Source organism: Dicentrarchus labrax, unplaced genomic scaffold (genome assembly GCF_905237075.1).
Source record: "Dicentrarchus labrax unplaced genomic scaffold, dlabrax2021, whole genome shotgun sequence".
NCBI lineage: Eukaryota > Metazoa > Chordata > Actinopteri > Moronidae > Dicentrarchus > Dicentrarchus labrax.
Genome location: NW_026136701.1, coordinates 16,587,626 through 16,604,157, shown reverse-complemented (window position 1 = coordinate 16,604,157; position 16,532 = coordinate 16,587,626). Strand labels below are relative to the sequence as shown.

General features: G+C 38.1%; 1 protein-coding gene across 7 annotated transcripts in view; it reads right to left on the bottom strand.

Moving 5' to 3' along the window:
* Window positions 1–151: 151 nt before the first annotated feature.
* Window positions 152–16,532, bottom strand: part of asic1c (acid-sensing (proton-gated) ion channel 1c) — an 87,667-nt gene continuing 71,286 nt past the window's right edge. For 4 of the 7 annotated variants that reach the window (XM_051408733.1, XM_051408900.1, XM_051408395.1 and 1 more), the window contains 10 exons: window positions 15,244–15,394; window positions 14,589–14,716; window positions 10,089–10,239; window positions 9,917–9,973; window positions 9,311–9,464; window positions 8,990–9,081; window positions 8,554–8,633; window positions 7,786–7,857; window positions 4,577–4,629; window positions 152–3,490 (listed from right to left, as the gene is read on the bottom strand). In XM_051408733.1, coding sequence (XP_051264693.1) covers window positions 3,412–3,490; window positions 4,577–4,629; window positions 7,786–7,857; window positions 8,554–8,633; window positions 8,990–9,081; window positions 9,311–9,464; window positions 9,917–9,973; window positions 10,089–10,239; window positions 14,589–14,716; window positions 15,244–15,394 — 1,017 coding nt within the window. In that variant the 3' untranslated portion in view covers window positions 152–3,411. Of the gene's footprint in view, window positions 3,491–4,576; window positions 4,630–7,785; window positions 7,858–8,553; window positions 8,634–8,989; window positions 9,082–9,310; window positions 9,465–9,916; window positions 9,974–10,088; window positions 10,240–12,112; window positions 12,241–14,588; window positions 14,717–15,243; window positions 15,395–16,532 lie in introns of all 7 variants that reach the window. The other 3 variants (XM_051408821.1, XM_051408478.1, XM_051408648.1) reach the window with 2 other exon arrangements.

The window sequence follows — 16,532 nt, the reverse complement described above, 5'->3', positions numbered from 1 at the left end:
AGCTTTGCATTAAGGTGGAATCACATCATTCATAATGAGAAGGCGGTAAGGAGAATAATGTTTCCAGGGCCTTAAAGTTTGCACGCAGTTTGGTGTCAAAGTAAAAAACACTCATGACTGTTTGACTTAAAACTCACTACGTTACACATAGTTAAGTGTATATTAACTATTTAATGTACAGTTCAGAGTTAAAATCACATATCTACAATAAAATGCACATAAAGTACATAGAGCCAGATGAAGCAAGTTCAGTTTCTCAGATGTTTGTGCGCATGAATATCTTGATGTTACCTGTAAGAACCAGTCTTGAAGGCACATTTTAGTTTCACTTCAAGCCATGTTATATTTATTTAATCCATAAAAATTGACAGAAAGATATCACAGTTTTCCCACAAATGCACAATATCTTTCTTTTCGAGTATTGCACGATCCCAAGCCTGGTTTGAGGAGGATTTTAATGTTGTAATCACGTGATGTGGAGAACACCATTTTGATTCATCTGGCTCCAAAAATACATTTTGGACCTTACAAAGTGAATAGCATGGCTAAGATTACATTAAGAGACCAGATAATAGGAATACACAATGGTCATGCAAGGAAGAAAATGGGTGATGTGACATAAATGATTAACTGTAAGAATAAAAGAGTTCAAATCTAGGTGTTGGGTGACAGAAATATACAGAATACTGTTTTCGACTTGGCCATAACTATGCAGTAAATATCAATCGAGGACTACTTAAAGAGCACAAACAGTTACGTAATAGTTTCTGCCAGTTCACATACACTCTGCTGTTCTTTGACTGGTAGTAAGGCAGGGGGTGGGGAGAGAGAGGTAAAGACCCAGGGCATTTTCACAAATCCTTCATCCACAGTTTGCGCTAAATGCTGGGTCATTTTTATGCTTTCTAACCCAACATGACACACACACACACACACACACACACTCGAAATCAGCATGGCAATGCAGCAGCATCAGAAAAGCATCATTGTGTAACATGAATTGGCATTTGTGTCCCTTTATTTGGCTAATGATGGTTAATATACAATCGTCATATCATACATCTGTGTTTCGGCTGGCAGCTGGCCAGTCTACATCCATTCCAGCTGTTGAATACGTCATGAATTGAAAATGGGGATCTCAAATCAAATGTTGTTGTTTTTTTTTAATGTCAATTTTATAACAGTTGTATCGGATTCAGTGCATTTATTGCTCATGAGACAACGCCACTGATTCACCTTTTTTGTTTCCTGAAAGGTAAAATTTATATTTGGACAACGTCTCTTCTCAAGGTGATCTCTGGCCTTCTCTTGGAGAACGCTCTTATTTATGTTAATGCTGGAGCAGTGAACACACTGCGTCTAACAGTGTGTGTAGTTAAAACTAGAGCCATAAAAGGTAGTCACAACCATAGACGCCGGTCATTGGCTTTCAAGTGATGGCTGATCTCCAAGGGTTTGTGCTTCACATCAACAGTCATCTAATACACAAACAACCGAGTAATAAAGCTACAGTGTTATGAACACCACTTACTTGATTGGCATAATACTTGAAAGTTTCACATATTAAAAAAACTCTTCTCTGAACTTTTAGTAAAGTATTTATAGTGAGGATATGTACCTACAAGTCCGTAGTTGTAGTGTCAAGGATTTAAATAACAGTGAACATTAACAATAGAGGAAGTAGACTCACAAGAAGATAGGAAGAAAAGTTGTGTACGTGAGTATGATGGGTAAATATAGAGTTTATTATACTTGATCATTTATACATCACAAATTGTTATTTGTGACTTATTACATGTTCTGGAATAATAATAATAATAATAATAATAATAATAATAATAATAAAAGGACAATGGTAAAATTGTACAATGCATTTCTGTTATAAACCAACTGAACTGAATGGGGCTGAGGTGCATGGTGGTTTTCGATGTTTTGAGGCAATTCTCTTGAATCTAATAAAGTCTATTTAGTTGTCAGTCATGTTATAATCACCAGAAACTCAAAGACACTTATGGTCCATCCAGATAGAAAGTCCAAATTCCTTCTGGTTTAAGAACAGATGAGGAAACATTTTTGATCTATATATATCTATATTTATATATATAGATAGATATATACAGCATATTTGACCAATGTCTCACATGAGCGGTATAGAATTTCTTCATGGCATTTGATTGCGGATATTTACACATTTCTGTCAAGTTTAGGAATGTCACCATCAAGCCTTTTAAACTCTACTTATGTTCCATAGAGAATAGATTACTATCACAGGGGATTGTGCTGATGGACACCTTTAAGACACAGTAATGAAAAAACGTAGCTGAGGATTATTAAAAAGGCAAAAAGGAAAGCCTGATTGTTTCTCTTCGGATGAATTCAATGTAAATAAGGGCCAACTTTTACAGCAAGCTGCATGCTAGCATTTGTTTTTTTGTGTGTGTGATAATCAGCACAGCAACACTATCCCCCAACGATGGGAAAACAATGAAAATTGAAATGTCAGCTATATAAAGATAAAAAGATACAATCAACAGCCTTTTTCAGCCTCTTAATTTTCTTTTTATGACCCTTACTCTGTGTAAAAAGTGACTAAAGTTAACAAAAAACATCCAATTCAGTAGTTTCTGCTGTTCTGGGATCCACATGGAACAAAACTAGATACTTGCATATGTACAAATAATCAAGCTCTCTTCTGTTTTTGAATTAAATAAGCACAGTCGTCTAAATTGATGAGACAAATCAAAGCCTCATAATAGCAAAAGGCAACATTAAACACTCGTCTAGTGTTTTGATTCAGGTACGAGCAGCTCCTTTAACCAACAATCGGCTCATTAAAGTCGAGCAGATATCTAAAAAAGCTCTCCTGTTCAAACTGGTGACAAGTATAAGGTCACTCAATACAGCATTGGTTAGATGCCGGAGACGTAACACTGATAAGAAACTGTAATGCTACACATACCAATCCACATGTATTCGTTTGTTTTTTGGATAGATGTACAGCAAAACAAGCACAACAGTACTTTATAACTCATCTCAACACAGGTCAGAAACCTTTTTTTTTTTTTTTTTTGGACACATTTATCTTCACTGATTGTTTACTCCAATGTGACCGCATAAAAAAAACCCAAAACAAAATGCACAAAATGAAACATGAATAAATTAACACTGATGCCTTGACATGGCAGTTAAACCTGAGTTCTGTTTGGAAGTGGTCTCTTTTTCTTCTGATGATAGTATTCTATTTCTATTCAGGCATTGATAAACTCTACTATACGTTTTTGAGTTATACACTCAACCGTTTTCTGTTAAATACATACATTATTTCACAGTTTGCTGTCAAGTCCCCCAGATGTGCCACCCCACCCCGAACCCCTACTTTATGTTGTCAACAAGCAAACTCCTCAAAGTTGCCTAGAGTCGGGTGACGAGGTAACATGTTCGGCGTGAATCCGAGACTGTCCGAGTGACTCCGGAGGGTGTCACAGGTGCTCTGCAAAACAGAGGGAAGGGAAGGAGGGAAGACGAGTTCAACCGGGTTAAGGGAGGGGCGATGAAGGGAGTGGTGATGATGATGATGATGAGGATGAGGATGAGGATGTAGGAAAGAAATGAGCCACAGGTAAAATGAGAGCGACCAGGACGATGGAGGGACGCGGAGGTAAAAAAAACATATGAGGTGAGGAGAAATAAGGATAGGATATATAATGGCAATGAATGACAGAAACATATGTGGATGATGATGAGGTAATGAACACAACAGATTTGGAAGTTCCAAGATCGGCCACATCGCATATGTTTCACAGGCAGTGAAAAAGAGAGTTTAAAGAAAATCAGGGGGAGGTGGGGAAAAGATGAATGAAAGGAGGGAGAAGAGAAAGAAAACAGCATATTTTTAGTCCTGTTTTTTACACTAGCATGTTAAATAGTTATAGTTACGGAAGTTGAAACATCCACATAAGTCTGCATTTCTCTGTATGTGCTCCATGAGTAGATAACTGCTGATAAGTGGATAACAACCATTGGTAGTCCCATAGGCAAAAATGGCTATTCCAGCAGACAAAGAACCATTTATATTTTGTGCAAACTCACTGCATGCAGACCTGTGATAACATCACAAAGTAATGCATCTAGTGATGTTATCTGGCATGAGCCTCAAATGCATTGCCTCTAAATGGACCTCTGTGCAGCAGGGAAACAAATAGATCTCATGTGGTTCGGCTTTTTGTACAACAATTCAATAAATACGTGATTTGTTTTCACAGGAGTACTGCGCTTTATCCTATGGGAAAAGAAAGCATCATTATTCAGTGGAAGGAGCAAGTTTTGCATAGTGCAAGAAAGTCAGATCTTTATGCACCAACTCATAGCCGATAAATACAAAAACACACCAAACTAAACCTGATGTTAAAACGCTCGCTGCAGTTGGATAATCACCCCTCTTTTTGTTGACTGTCTTACTAAAACCAACCAAATCATTTGTAGCCACTGAGGAAATGATATATGAGATGGCATCAAGTATGTATGAAAGAGAGGGACAGCATGGGAGGGAGCATCTATTATCAATGGGGTGTGCTACCTGGGGGCATGATTAGGCGTGACACCAGGGCTGGTTTGGTTCTCTGGAAACTCCTGGAATAGACATGATGAAAAGAAAGATGGGTGAGGGTGACTGAAATGAAAATAAAACACAATGTAAATGCTAATAGTTAAACTTGCACGGGAATATTGCAAGAGGGTGTTTTCCCCTCAGCGATCTGAAGGAGGACAGCTGCTCAAAATAAGATTTGGGTTTTTCTAATAAGCAGGGAACACAAAAGACAATTACTGTCATCCATAGGGGTTGATGATCATTGAAGGGAACTTAAAATAGAGTCTAATAAACCACTTTATGGTCAGGTTGTTTGAGTGGAGATGTGATAATGGACTAGTTGAAAAACGGTTATTGAATATGAGAGAAAGGAAGTACAAAAGGATGGTTTATAGTAAGCAGGTGAACATATGACATGAATGGGGCAGAATACAGTAAATATCACACTAAATAAGTAAAAGCATGACATTCTGTAAATATCAGCCCACTAAATAAATGCTTCCTCTACTTCCACTTTTAATTTATAAAAACTGATCCTCCAAAAACCAGTCTGACTAAAATAACCTCCGTCATAAAAAAATTGACTTAAATTAATTATCTCCACTTCTAAAAAACACAATAAACTTTGTTCAGTCTTCCTCTACATCAGCCATCAAACCAAACCCTGAACCTGAGGCAGCTGAGCATGCAAGAACACAATCCACATGCAGAGACAAACCCATGGCTTTTTCACCAATTTGAAGAAAAATATGGGGGATTTTTTTTTTCATGATCAAATGCATGAACTGCTGGTAATGAAAAAGTCTTGGGCTTGTGCGACACAAAGAATTATAGCTTGCATTTCCAAGATTGGAGGTTGGAGGAAGGTTGGATGCAAACTGGTACGTACGGTATTACTCAGGGACAAAACGAACTGTCTGCACTTAACAAAAATCTGCTTAAATGCCTTTGATTACAACAGCACCAGAAAAGAGGAAATGTTTTAACCTTTGTTAGTGCTTCTAGCTCTACAATGAGCTGCTCAAAGGGATAAGTGGCTTTTAGCTGTGTGTGAGAAAGAACTGGATTAAGAAGTTATTGCATCTTATTTTAGAAGTTAAGTTCTATTTGCATTGAAAGTAAAGTTTAGTCATTATTTGAGGAATTTGATGGTGGTTAAATTGGCAGTTTGGCACAAAAACTTTTTAAAAGTTAATGTCAAACTGTTAAAGAGAAGAACAACCAACAACAAATAAAAGGAGGCACCAGTTTTAGTTTTAGATTCTCAAACATTTTAGTGAATCTATGTCTTATAATGGTGGGTAGCATGTTCCTGACAAAGAAACTCTAGTTAGAATAATTCTAATTATACAATTTGGTTGCCTTTATTAGACAGGATAAGCCAAAGAGAGACAGGAAACTGGGGAGAGAGACAGGGGATGGCATTCAGCAAAGGACCACAGGCTGGAATCGAACTTGCGCTGACGTGATAAGGACTCATCTAACCCCTGCACATAGGGTGCACACTCAACCAAGCGAGCTACCCACTAGTCTCCACAGTTGGTCATGATGGTTATTTATGCGTAGCACACATACTAGCCCAGAAACAACTGGGCATAATATAAAAGTACCAGTGTCGAAACGTTGGCCATGATATGCAGAGCAGCAAATATTCTTCTCTATTATAGAAACAATGTAACCAATGATGATCAACCCAAGACAGTAAATTAATTAACTATTACTACAAATATTAATAAATGTGCCTTTAGCTAGGTTCCTTATCACTTATTTTGTAATTTGTAGTATGCAACATCAGATTTACCATTGCTATATACTAATTAAGTTGTCCACATACATAACTAAATAAGCACGTTTGAGGACACATGGTCAGTCATTTACAAAAAATGGAAAATAATAGTGGGCCCAAGCAACTGCCTTGTGGGACTCCGCAGGAGTTATCTGCTATCAGAGAAAATTCTCACTTTGTTCCGTCTGAGAGGTACTTTTAAGCGTGGTATTAAGAAAACTATTATCAATAACATTTGCCTGAAAATAATGTGTTTTTTTTTCAGCACAGTGAGTATGCATATCGTTTTACAACTGCAGCCAGTAAAACATGATTTTCCATCTTTTGGTAAAGGTTTGATTCAGCAGTATGTGCTGAACATTTGCTGATTACTGATATTAAGAAGGTGCATTTCAGTTATAAATAATTTCTTAACTGCTCCATATAAAGCTTACATAACAGTCTGCAGGGGGAGTGGAGGTGCCTTTGGACACAGTGTGTTAAACCACTGGGCTCGACAAAATGCTGTGATTTAGGGCAGGACAGAAATGCCTCACATTACTCTAGTTTTCATTTTGAAGTTAAAATGGGTTTTATTGCCTTGAAGGCTTTGGAAATGAGTAGATCATGAAATGTTAATAAAATCTGTAGACCTCTTAATCTTATGCTTTCAGCTCATTCTTCTACTCTCACACCAATCCGTTCTGAATTTGCTCTGATTGTGCTGCCAGACATAAATCGGTAGAACCCCAAGTACAAAAACAGCTTTTCCTGCTCTAAGTGAACCGTAATTACATGATTGAAGGTGACACTGAGATCCTACTGTACTGTATATCGTGTAAATACTGAAATGTGAGTTGGCGTGTGGCTCAACTATGATAATATAAACTGAATGTAAGTGCAGTTTATGAGTCACGATAAAAATTTAATCGAGAGCTGGTCAGACAGTTCACTTCTACCTGTCCATGCACAGTAGTTTAAGTGCCCTCAAGTAGCAAAAATCACAACAAAGCTTGGAAACAAGGCTTACAAAGTCAATTTTCTCTGTGTACATACTTATCTGCATTACCTCTGTAAAACTATTGCAGATTTTTTCCATCACTGGAAGTAATTTGTCTTGATTCTCTATAATATTCACCATGTAAATAAAGAGTACTGTATGTGTAAACCATTAGATACACTGATTATGCATTCATACTGGAGCCATAAAAACAATGTTTATGGATTATTAATGTTCATCTTTTCTGCATGGGAAATTGAAACTAATGATGACATAATGTGCCGAGGCTTTACTTTCTCTCTGGTGCTGTTCATTAAAAGCATTTCAACTGTTAGCAGACTTTTTTTTTTGTTATTGTTGTTCCAGAGCTCAGCTAATATCACATCACATTCTTTTCATTCAATCAAATGCATTCTGAGAGGTTAAAATTACCAGATTGTCGCTCTGACAACGCTGTGGCCGTTTCTTGCGTATGAAGTAACCCAAAACCTTATCCTTAAACACCTAAATGAAGAAAAAGTCAGATACACATTATTCAGACATGGAATACGTCATTGAAACTAAACATTAAGAGTACAAATATATTCACGTTTTGAGAAATGTGCTTATTGCATAAAGACTGAAAACATGGGAAAACAGCAAAATTTAAAAAAAAAGTTATATCTTGTTAATTTAATCTGTACAGAAACTGAAGTGAAAGAATTACAAGTTGGGCTTTCACAGGAGATTATGTGCTGGACTATGTTTTGGCAGGAGCAGTTGTCAGGCAACCAGGTATTTACTGGTCATCCTTAAATAGTCTGGTACATAATCTGCTGTGACTTGACAGTTTTACACTTCAGTTTGTCTATGCTTGAACCAAACAACATATATAACATGTTAATTGTTGAGCTTTAGAGGTGTTGGAAAGTAGACATCTAGCCAGACTGCAGTTTCCCTGTTTTAAATCTGGATTTTGGCTTTAGTTTCATATATACTAGACAGTCGCAAGAGTCTAAATAAGCTTCTTTCCCAAAATGTCAAACTATTGTATATTTACTAAGCAGTACAAATATATTCAAAATGATCTTTGATTTATTTTACAAGGTAAAATGCTGTAAAGTGTTACACAACTATTTACCTTTATATATATTAGGACAATAATAAACTGAATTTGTGTTTTAAGGTTTACATTTTAATTGGTGAAAACCATCACTTTACCTCATATAGGTAGTCAAATATTTCCAGTATTGTTAAAACACTGGCTCCGATAAACAGCCCCATCTGACCTCCAATGTCACCTAGAAAAAGAGAGATTAACAGATATAGGCAGGTACAGTAATTGAACAATGGTGCGTGAAATCATTCCCTGCGCTGTCATTTCCAATTCAGTATCTCTCAGAGTAATCTGAGCAGAATTGTCAAAAGTGTCCAACCAGCCCCAACTTCTCATCAGACGCAACCCTGCTGCCCTTGCAAGAGCATCAGATTATGAAAATGTGTTCAGCCTGTTTCGCAGGTTCAAAGAGGAAACCTCAAAGCACCAGGCGTGAACACGCGATGTGAAATGTGCGGTGCAGGGGCCCGCTGAGAGTACTGATACTGAGGTCAACCACATTTTTCTGTCACAATGAATCTGAAACTGCGGGAATCTTACCGAGAAGGCCAGCAATTTCATAGGCCTTTTTCTGCTCAATCTTCTCATAATTCAGAGCTTCAAAGAAGATGTCCAGGACCATTATATTTTCTCTGGAGAGAGGACAGTCAAGAGCACACCCAAATAAGTTTAGTTCTGGTGATATGACATTGCATCAAATGATATCTCACATTTTCTGTGTAACTATCTTTCATTATTGTTACATTGAAGGTGAACGATGGAGACCCAGGTCATGCTATGCCACATAACATCAATCCATCAACAGAAAAAAAATAAAAGAGCTGAGATCTGAATAACTGACTGCTACCAAATAATACTTACCCAATATATTGCTCAGTTTTGTTGAATTTCTTAGCCAGATATTTAGCAGATGCCTTACTGGGGATCTTAACCATGGACAGCTCCTTGCCATAGCGAGTCATGTTGCAGGGGGTCTGACACACACAGTAATCGTTGTCTTTCTCTACCAAAAAGTCTGTGGATGATCAAAGTCATTTAAAAATATTGTGATCACTGCGAAGAATCAAACAAACCTGCACACAGAGGCTCTCAGTTTCTGCTGAAAATATCTCACAAGACAGAAAGAAATACATTTGCTGCCATCGTTCACTTTCCATGAAAGCAAATAATGACTGAAGCTATAATACAGAGGGAGAAAAAAAGCTCTGCCGGATTTATTTGATATCAGTGAAGCATAGACACATGACAACTCTTCTTAATGGAATTTTTAAACAATAATTTTACTTTATTATTTTGCTTCAGCACTGTCTGGGATTAAAGCAATTTCAAGTTAAAGCTACAGAGGTATTGTATCAAGGATGGAATAGTCTCATGGCACTGCTGACGAACACTTAGTTGAATTCAGACATTAATGCTAAACTATCACACTAACATTTCATACTTATGCAGTAAAGTGTTTGTGCTCACCTAAAGCTGGGTCTGCACAGTCTTTGTACTGCTCAGGTGTGCAAACCGTTGAGGTTCCTGTTTGAAATAACATCAAAATGAAAACAAATACATACATAATATAATAAAAACTACAGAAGGAGGGAACTGTTTGCCATTTTTTTGAACTGGTCAAGCCTTTCTGAAATCATACCAGGCATGTGAACCATCCTGCAGTTGCAGTTCTCCAGCAGGTACCGGGTTTCACAGTCAATGCGGCAGGCGGTGATGCTGTACGTGGAGAAGTATTCAGAGTCTATGGGAGTAGACTTGCAATCTCCCCAAGGCGGAGGGAGGTACTGAAGCTGAAAGAGCAAACAGCACATGTTTTCCCTCAGTATATCGGCACACAGGATTACAACGAATAACATAATGCAAGCCCAGCACAGCAGAAGTACAAAAGAGGACAAGCTGACAAAACCCAACAGAAATGTCTGCAAACATAAAAATAAATAAATAAATGAAATAAAATACAGAAGCATTTAAATGAAAATGTGCACTGAGACAATATTGGCACAAAATGTCAGACCAACATTATTGCTCATGTAAAGCAGCAAGCAGACATCATGCAGAACATTACTGATGTAGGTCTAGTCCCCGGTAGGAAGCAGAATACCATGGGAGTAGAGACAAGCTTAAGAGAAATCTGTAAAATATGTAGTTTCAGACAGGACACCACAATCAATGGACAAATTTCACAACCCTGAGAACAGAACAATAAACAGCTTACAGTTTTCAAATGAACAAATACATGAATTGGACGGAATTTCAGAGACATTATACAGAACATTACATCCTTTTTTACAGTAAATATGTGATAAATAAGTCTTAATGCATAAACTACTCTCTAGAAGATTACAAAAGTGTTTTTTTCAATTGTTGATCAGCTATTTAGATTTCCTAACCTAAGCCCATTAGAGTTTATTAAAAAACTACCCTGACTGCAGAGTGATTTTAACAATGAAATGAGGATGCGACGAACAGTCAGTTTGCAGTCTCATTAGAGGTAAAACTCTCATTAAAAGGTGAAGAGCAGGTCATTACATTTATGAGTAACTCTGGGAATTCTAAATGAATTCACTAATGAGGAATATTTAATGCCTGAATTTTAAGGTTTTGATTCACACTAAACATCAGACCCATGCTGCTCGTCGTATAACTGCAGCAATGTGCCCCGTGTGTGTGCAATCAGTTCAGAGCTCTAACTTTAAAGGAACTCCTTTTTTGGTGTACCGAACACACTGACATTTAACCACCAACAAGACTTTCAGTACGCTTTAAAAATCTTGTTTACAGCAATTTATGGTAATGAATGCCTTCTACTCATTTTCATGACAAAAACTGGGCAATTATTTAACGCCACCAATGGTTGCTTGAGCATTTGAGCATGTAGCTACTAATTGCAGTGGGAGCTAGCCAACAATCAATGCCAAAGGTTTCTTCCTGACAAACTTCACAGGGAAATGATGCTGCTATTGTCAAATTACGGCGCACTGTAATTCCCAATCATCTTCACCGGCTCTACCTATCTACAATCTAATGGTCATTTAGTCAATAAAAATTGACAGAGATAGAGTGGAATTCACAGAAGGAGTGGACATAAACTGGTAAACATGATTAAGCCTTTATTGAACTCAATTTGTAGCCCACAGACTCTTATAACTGGAGTTGCACTGGAGATAAAAACCCTAGTGCAATAAATGCTAGACTTCAAACTGATGCCAGAGTCCTTGTGGGTAATAAAACCTAATGAATCACATTGTCTGGTCCCTCCAGATGACATTAAGTAGCGGTCCAGTGGATCGCCCCGAGAACAGATAAAAGCAAAACGAACAAAAAAAATGTTAACAGAACTGTACATGGCCGTGAAAGGGTAAAGCCAAACAACAGCTTTGATGAAGATACAGACTCAGCTGAATGGCTTAAAGCTGGAATGCAACACATAAGCTGCTCTTTACTGATATCTATTAAACAGCGAAGACAATGACGACAAGGACAGACTGCGGATGTTGTTGCATGTCATTGCTTCAGCCACACAGAGGGGGTCGGATGGATCCATTCCTCAGGGAGGGGGGGGTGGAACCAGCAGATGAAAGTGTGGAACTTAATGATGGGTGTGTAGCTATGTACCAGTACAGTATTTGTGGCATGCAGCAAGCCCAGACATTCATACGCTACCCTCTGCTCTTGGGTGGAAACGAACGTTTGGAAGCCGGGGGCGACCCCGAAGCCCAGCTCATGGAGGAAAGGAGGCTCTGACTGAGTGTGAAGTTGTACCTTTATGCCGGCCTCATAGGACGTCTCATCTAGGGCGAGGGGTGAGGGAACACAGCCCACATCATTATAAAAAATAATAAGAGGAGCAACAGCAAGGTAAGGGATGGAGTGGCCGACCCCTCCGCAGAGAAAGACGGCTTGTTGTCAGTGTAACAACACAACAGCTACAACTCCCAGGGGTGCGTGAAATCCTTGCAGCATCGGTGCAGTAGAGGGTTGTCATTCAGCCATTCTCTTTTTACATCCACTCAAGCTTGAGTGAGGACACAGCTCAGTTTCAACCAGAACATAATTCTAGTCCAAAATTTGGTGGTGTGGTCTTCATAGTTCTCTGAGCTCACAAGTCATAGCCTCTATTAAAAATTAAATTCCTCTGACAGAAGTTTAACAAATGAAAAGTCTTGAAATCATAAGTGCTTCAGCCAGCTGTCTATTATTACACTGAGAGAAGTGTCACTTTACTTGTTGGAGACTGACTGAAATTAATGCTGGCCAGACTTTAATGACAGTCTAATTAATTCAGCACATCTTTTAGGTCGTAAACACGTCTTTTAGCTGTCACTGGTGTGGGCGATCGTGTCATGATTATAAATGACAATCTGTGCACTTTTGCTTTCAGGAGGAAACTTTGCGACGGTGATTAATAGATTGGATTTACTTCTTGGAGATGGCTGAATGATGATACACTTTACAGCGTTTTACAACACTCGTATGGAGAAAGAGAAAGAGAAAGAGAGTGAGACACAGATATTACATGTTTCAAAACTGCTTCCAGAAAATAACATTTGTCATCTTTGTGGTGTCCAAGTGTCTGTTTTTAGGAGACCAAACCCTGCCTCATTCATCCCATGTTATTCTGCTAAAACAAGGGCAGACGAGTTTATGTGATCATTTATCTCATGCTCATGAACTGACCAAGACCATTAACTTTAGGAGCAAAATCATTTTAATTAGGCTCGATTAATTGCTAAAATAATGAATTTGATTAGTTGCTGGAGTATCCATTACTTCAAGACTTCACAAGGACTGATTATGTGGTAGAAATTTTAATGAGCCTGCAGCATAATACAAAAATACACTTGATCTCAAAGGTAATCACTGCAAAAACCTGAAATCCTTTGTGGCACAGGCGCCATTTTCTTGTGTCTTACAATGAGGGTTTTTCTGTTTGCCAGAGGATATTTCTCTATTCTGTCACTGTTTCCGTTTGGAAATCAAAAGACTGGTGTTTGGCTGGCGCGCCATTCTAGTGTAGTCAGAAGAATCTGAATTTGTTGTCCTAGCAACGTCACATTACTGCGATACAGTTTCATTAGGTCTGAATAGGAAATCCATGTGAGCTCAGCTTTATGACCTTGCACACAGGCTTTACGATCAATTCTGGATTAACTATAGTGACTACTCTTCATCCTTCACTGACGGCAGAAGGACTACTAACTAATTTTCTACAGTCCACAAACCTTTCTGCTTCCTTTGAAGCATCTTTCTCATCTTTCTCAACTAATCAGAAAAGTGTTCGTGGAATTGGGAAATAAACTAATATGATAGGTGCACAGGCTTCTTTCGGTAGTTTTAATTTAACATTAAAAACATGAGGATAATTTTAATATCTTTCCCTCAAGATATTGTGAGTCTTCAGAGGTCAGTTATTTATAGTGAGTCTTTAAAGCAGTCTGGCTAAACACTGCTGCCAATAGACCCTTTTAGCAAAGAATCCAATCAATGAGAAAAATCATTCATAATGTTTAATATTACTTTAACAATTTATTTAAAGCGTGTTAATTATAAGAGATTGTACAGTCCCTCTTCAAACACTTTAAATTTGGTTTATTTTTTATTAATTAGAGTTAATGTTCTGATCATTAAAGCCTGCTAATGGCTGTGCGAATTCTGTGAGTCTTCCTCACAGTTTTTCTTTGCCTTCTTTTTAAATGTGCCACTAGAGACATTTTTCCCAGCATTCAAATAAGCTGTATTTATATTTCTTTCTCATGCTAAAAGTAGTGAAGACTCAATATGAAAACTAAAACAAACACAGTGAGCTGCCAGATATTTTTGCATGCTGTGTAGTCTGAGGTTCTCTTGGCTCAGATAAGCACAGTATGCTTGTATGCTTTCATCCAATCATTACTTGGCCCTGCTCTATCAATACTCCTTGGCTGCTATATTTTATCTGTTTCATGTACCCAGAAAAACTGGGTGTATAACACCTTAACTGCACATATCCCTCACAAGGCAATTCAAAGATCTGATTTTGCTCCAGGCTCTGTGACACAGAGGTAATGGGCACTGGCTGGGGAGGATTTGGGGACAAACACAGAATGAAGCAGCGCAAAAAAGATTGAGGTTGGAGGGGAGGAGGCTGAACATTAGGTACCAGTTGCTGCTGACATGACACAAAAGTTTGAAAACCAGGGGCCACACCAAATCCCAGTTGGTCAATGAAGGGCGGCTCGTCCTGGCTGTGGATCTGAACCTTGATGCCTGCTTCGTAGGAGGTCTCATCTGTGGATACAGCACGCCAGAAAATGTAACAACAAGCACCGTTGCTTATGGAAACCCGCCTTTTGGCTCTGGTACTGATACTAAGTGCCCCTAAACCCCATGCTGAAAGCTAATATCAGCGAGATACTCACATGTTAGTGTGTGGAACCGCTATCAAACAGATTTACAACAAACTATTTATTACATGCTGTATACTTTATGAATGTATGGTTCAGAAGCGTTGATGTCTGCCATAAATTGAAGACACTATGTCAGTGGATGCAATTTATTAGACCTGATGTTAGTTGTAGAACTGGAGAAACATATCAAGATAATATTCTATTAAACAAGCTAGTACCTCACTTCTGTGTAGCCCAAATTCTGCAGACATGTAGCAGTGAAGTGAATGAGACAATATTGGGATTTTGTTATCTATAAGTGATATATCCACATGCGATAGGAATGACAAAGGACTAGAAGAGAGATTTCCAGAGTAACCGAACAAGACGGAGGGCTTTTCACAAAAGGGTTGTACAAGCTGCACTGACCTGTCTCTCCCCAAACAGGCAGGTATTCATCCTGCTGAATATCCAACATGATCTCCAAGCCGTTCCCCGTGCCACCTTTTAACGTTGTCAACAATGGGTTGCCATCCAATCCCGAGTTGAATGTGTAGCATTTTCCGTAGCGTGTGTAAATCTGTAAAAAAGAAAAAAGAGAGAGGGAGACAGAAAAAAAAAAAAAAAAAACAGGAGCGTAAATGAAAAGTCAAACCCTTCCCACTGTGCAGTGGTAAATTGTGCACCTGAACCTGGTGTATTACATGTGAGCCTATAATTGTGCAGGACAGCTAATCATTGCAGAGGTTTTGTGATTATCAGAGAAAGCACTACCGGCTTTAAACAGGCACCTGGCTCTGATTTGAGGAATTAATGAGCTTCCCTTAGTAGCAGCAGCAGCAGCAGCTATCAATCTTTACCCAATTTCACTCCACAATTTCCCCTGAGTAACTTAGAGTGAATGTACTAGTTCGCCGTCATTAAATAACAACCATCTGAGGTGGAAGCTCTCTGGACACACAAACAATCTCTAAATTGCGTTTGTTAAAGACATTTGTGTGTCTTGACTTACAAACTTCTTAAGAGACCAAACCTGTGCCAGTAAAGCTCAGTGGTACTTAACGTTTGATGTGCAATCACTACACTAGGTTTGCTCACACCAAATATCTTTCAGATTTAATTAATCCAGTTGGCTTGAGTTATTTATTTTCAGCTTTTGCTTCAGCACTCACAGTTGACAGATTTTTTTTATATCTTTGAGTTTATGGATTCTCTCTGTGATTGGAAAATCCTCTATCCTTTGCCAAACAAGTAAAAGTAAATCTGCATCAAGATTAGAAATGGTGACATTTTAAATTCAGGCTGCAGCGTGAATAAAGACTAAGAAAGCTTCAAATTCTGAATACAGCTTGAGGGATTGAGGAAATTCAAGATAAGTCATCAATATTGACATAAGACTACAAAACTGTAGATATGATTGCTTATGCAACACTCTGAGGAACTTCTTCATGCATTTCAATGCATTATAAAAACCTGCAGCCTTAAGAACCTCTACAAACAGCTTACACCTTACACACAAGTACATGTAATGTCTATGTAACATGTTTGTGTTCCCAGCAAACAACTACATATTTTAAATGGGGTGAGTGTGAATAAGACGTTACTGAATATCTAATGTTGTAAATAAATACCGCTAAATTTATAGCAGTGAAATATTCCCCCCCCCCAAAAAAAAACAACTAACTAACTAACTAACTAACAAAAACAACAACAAAAAA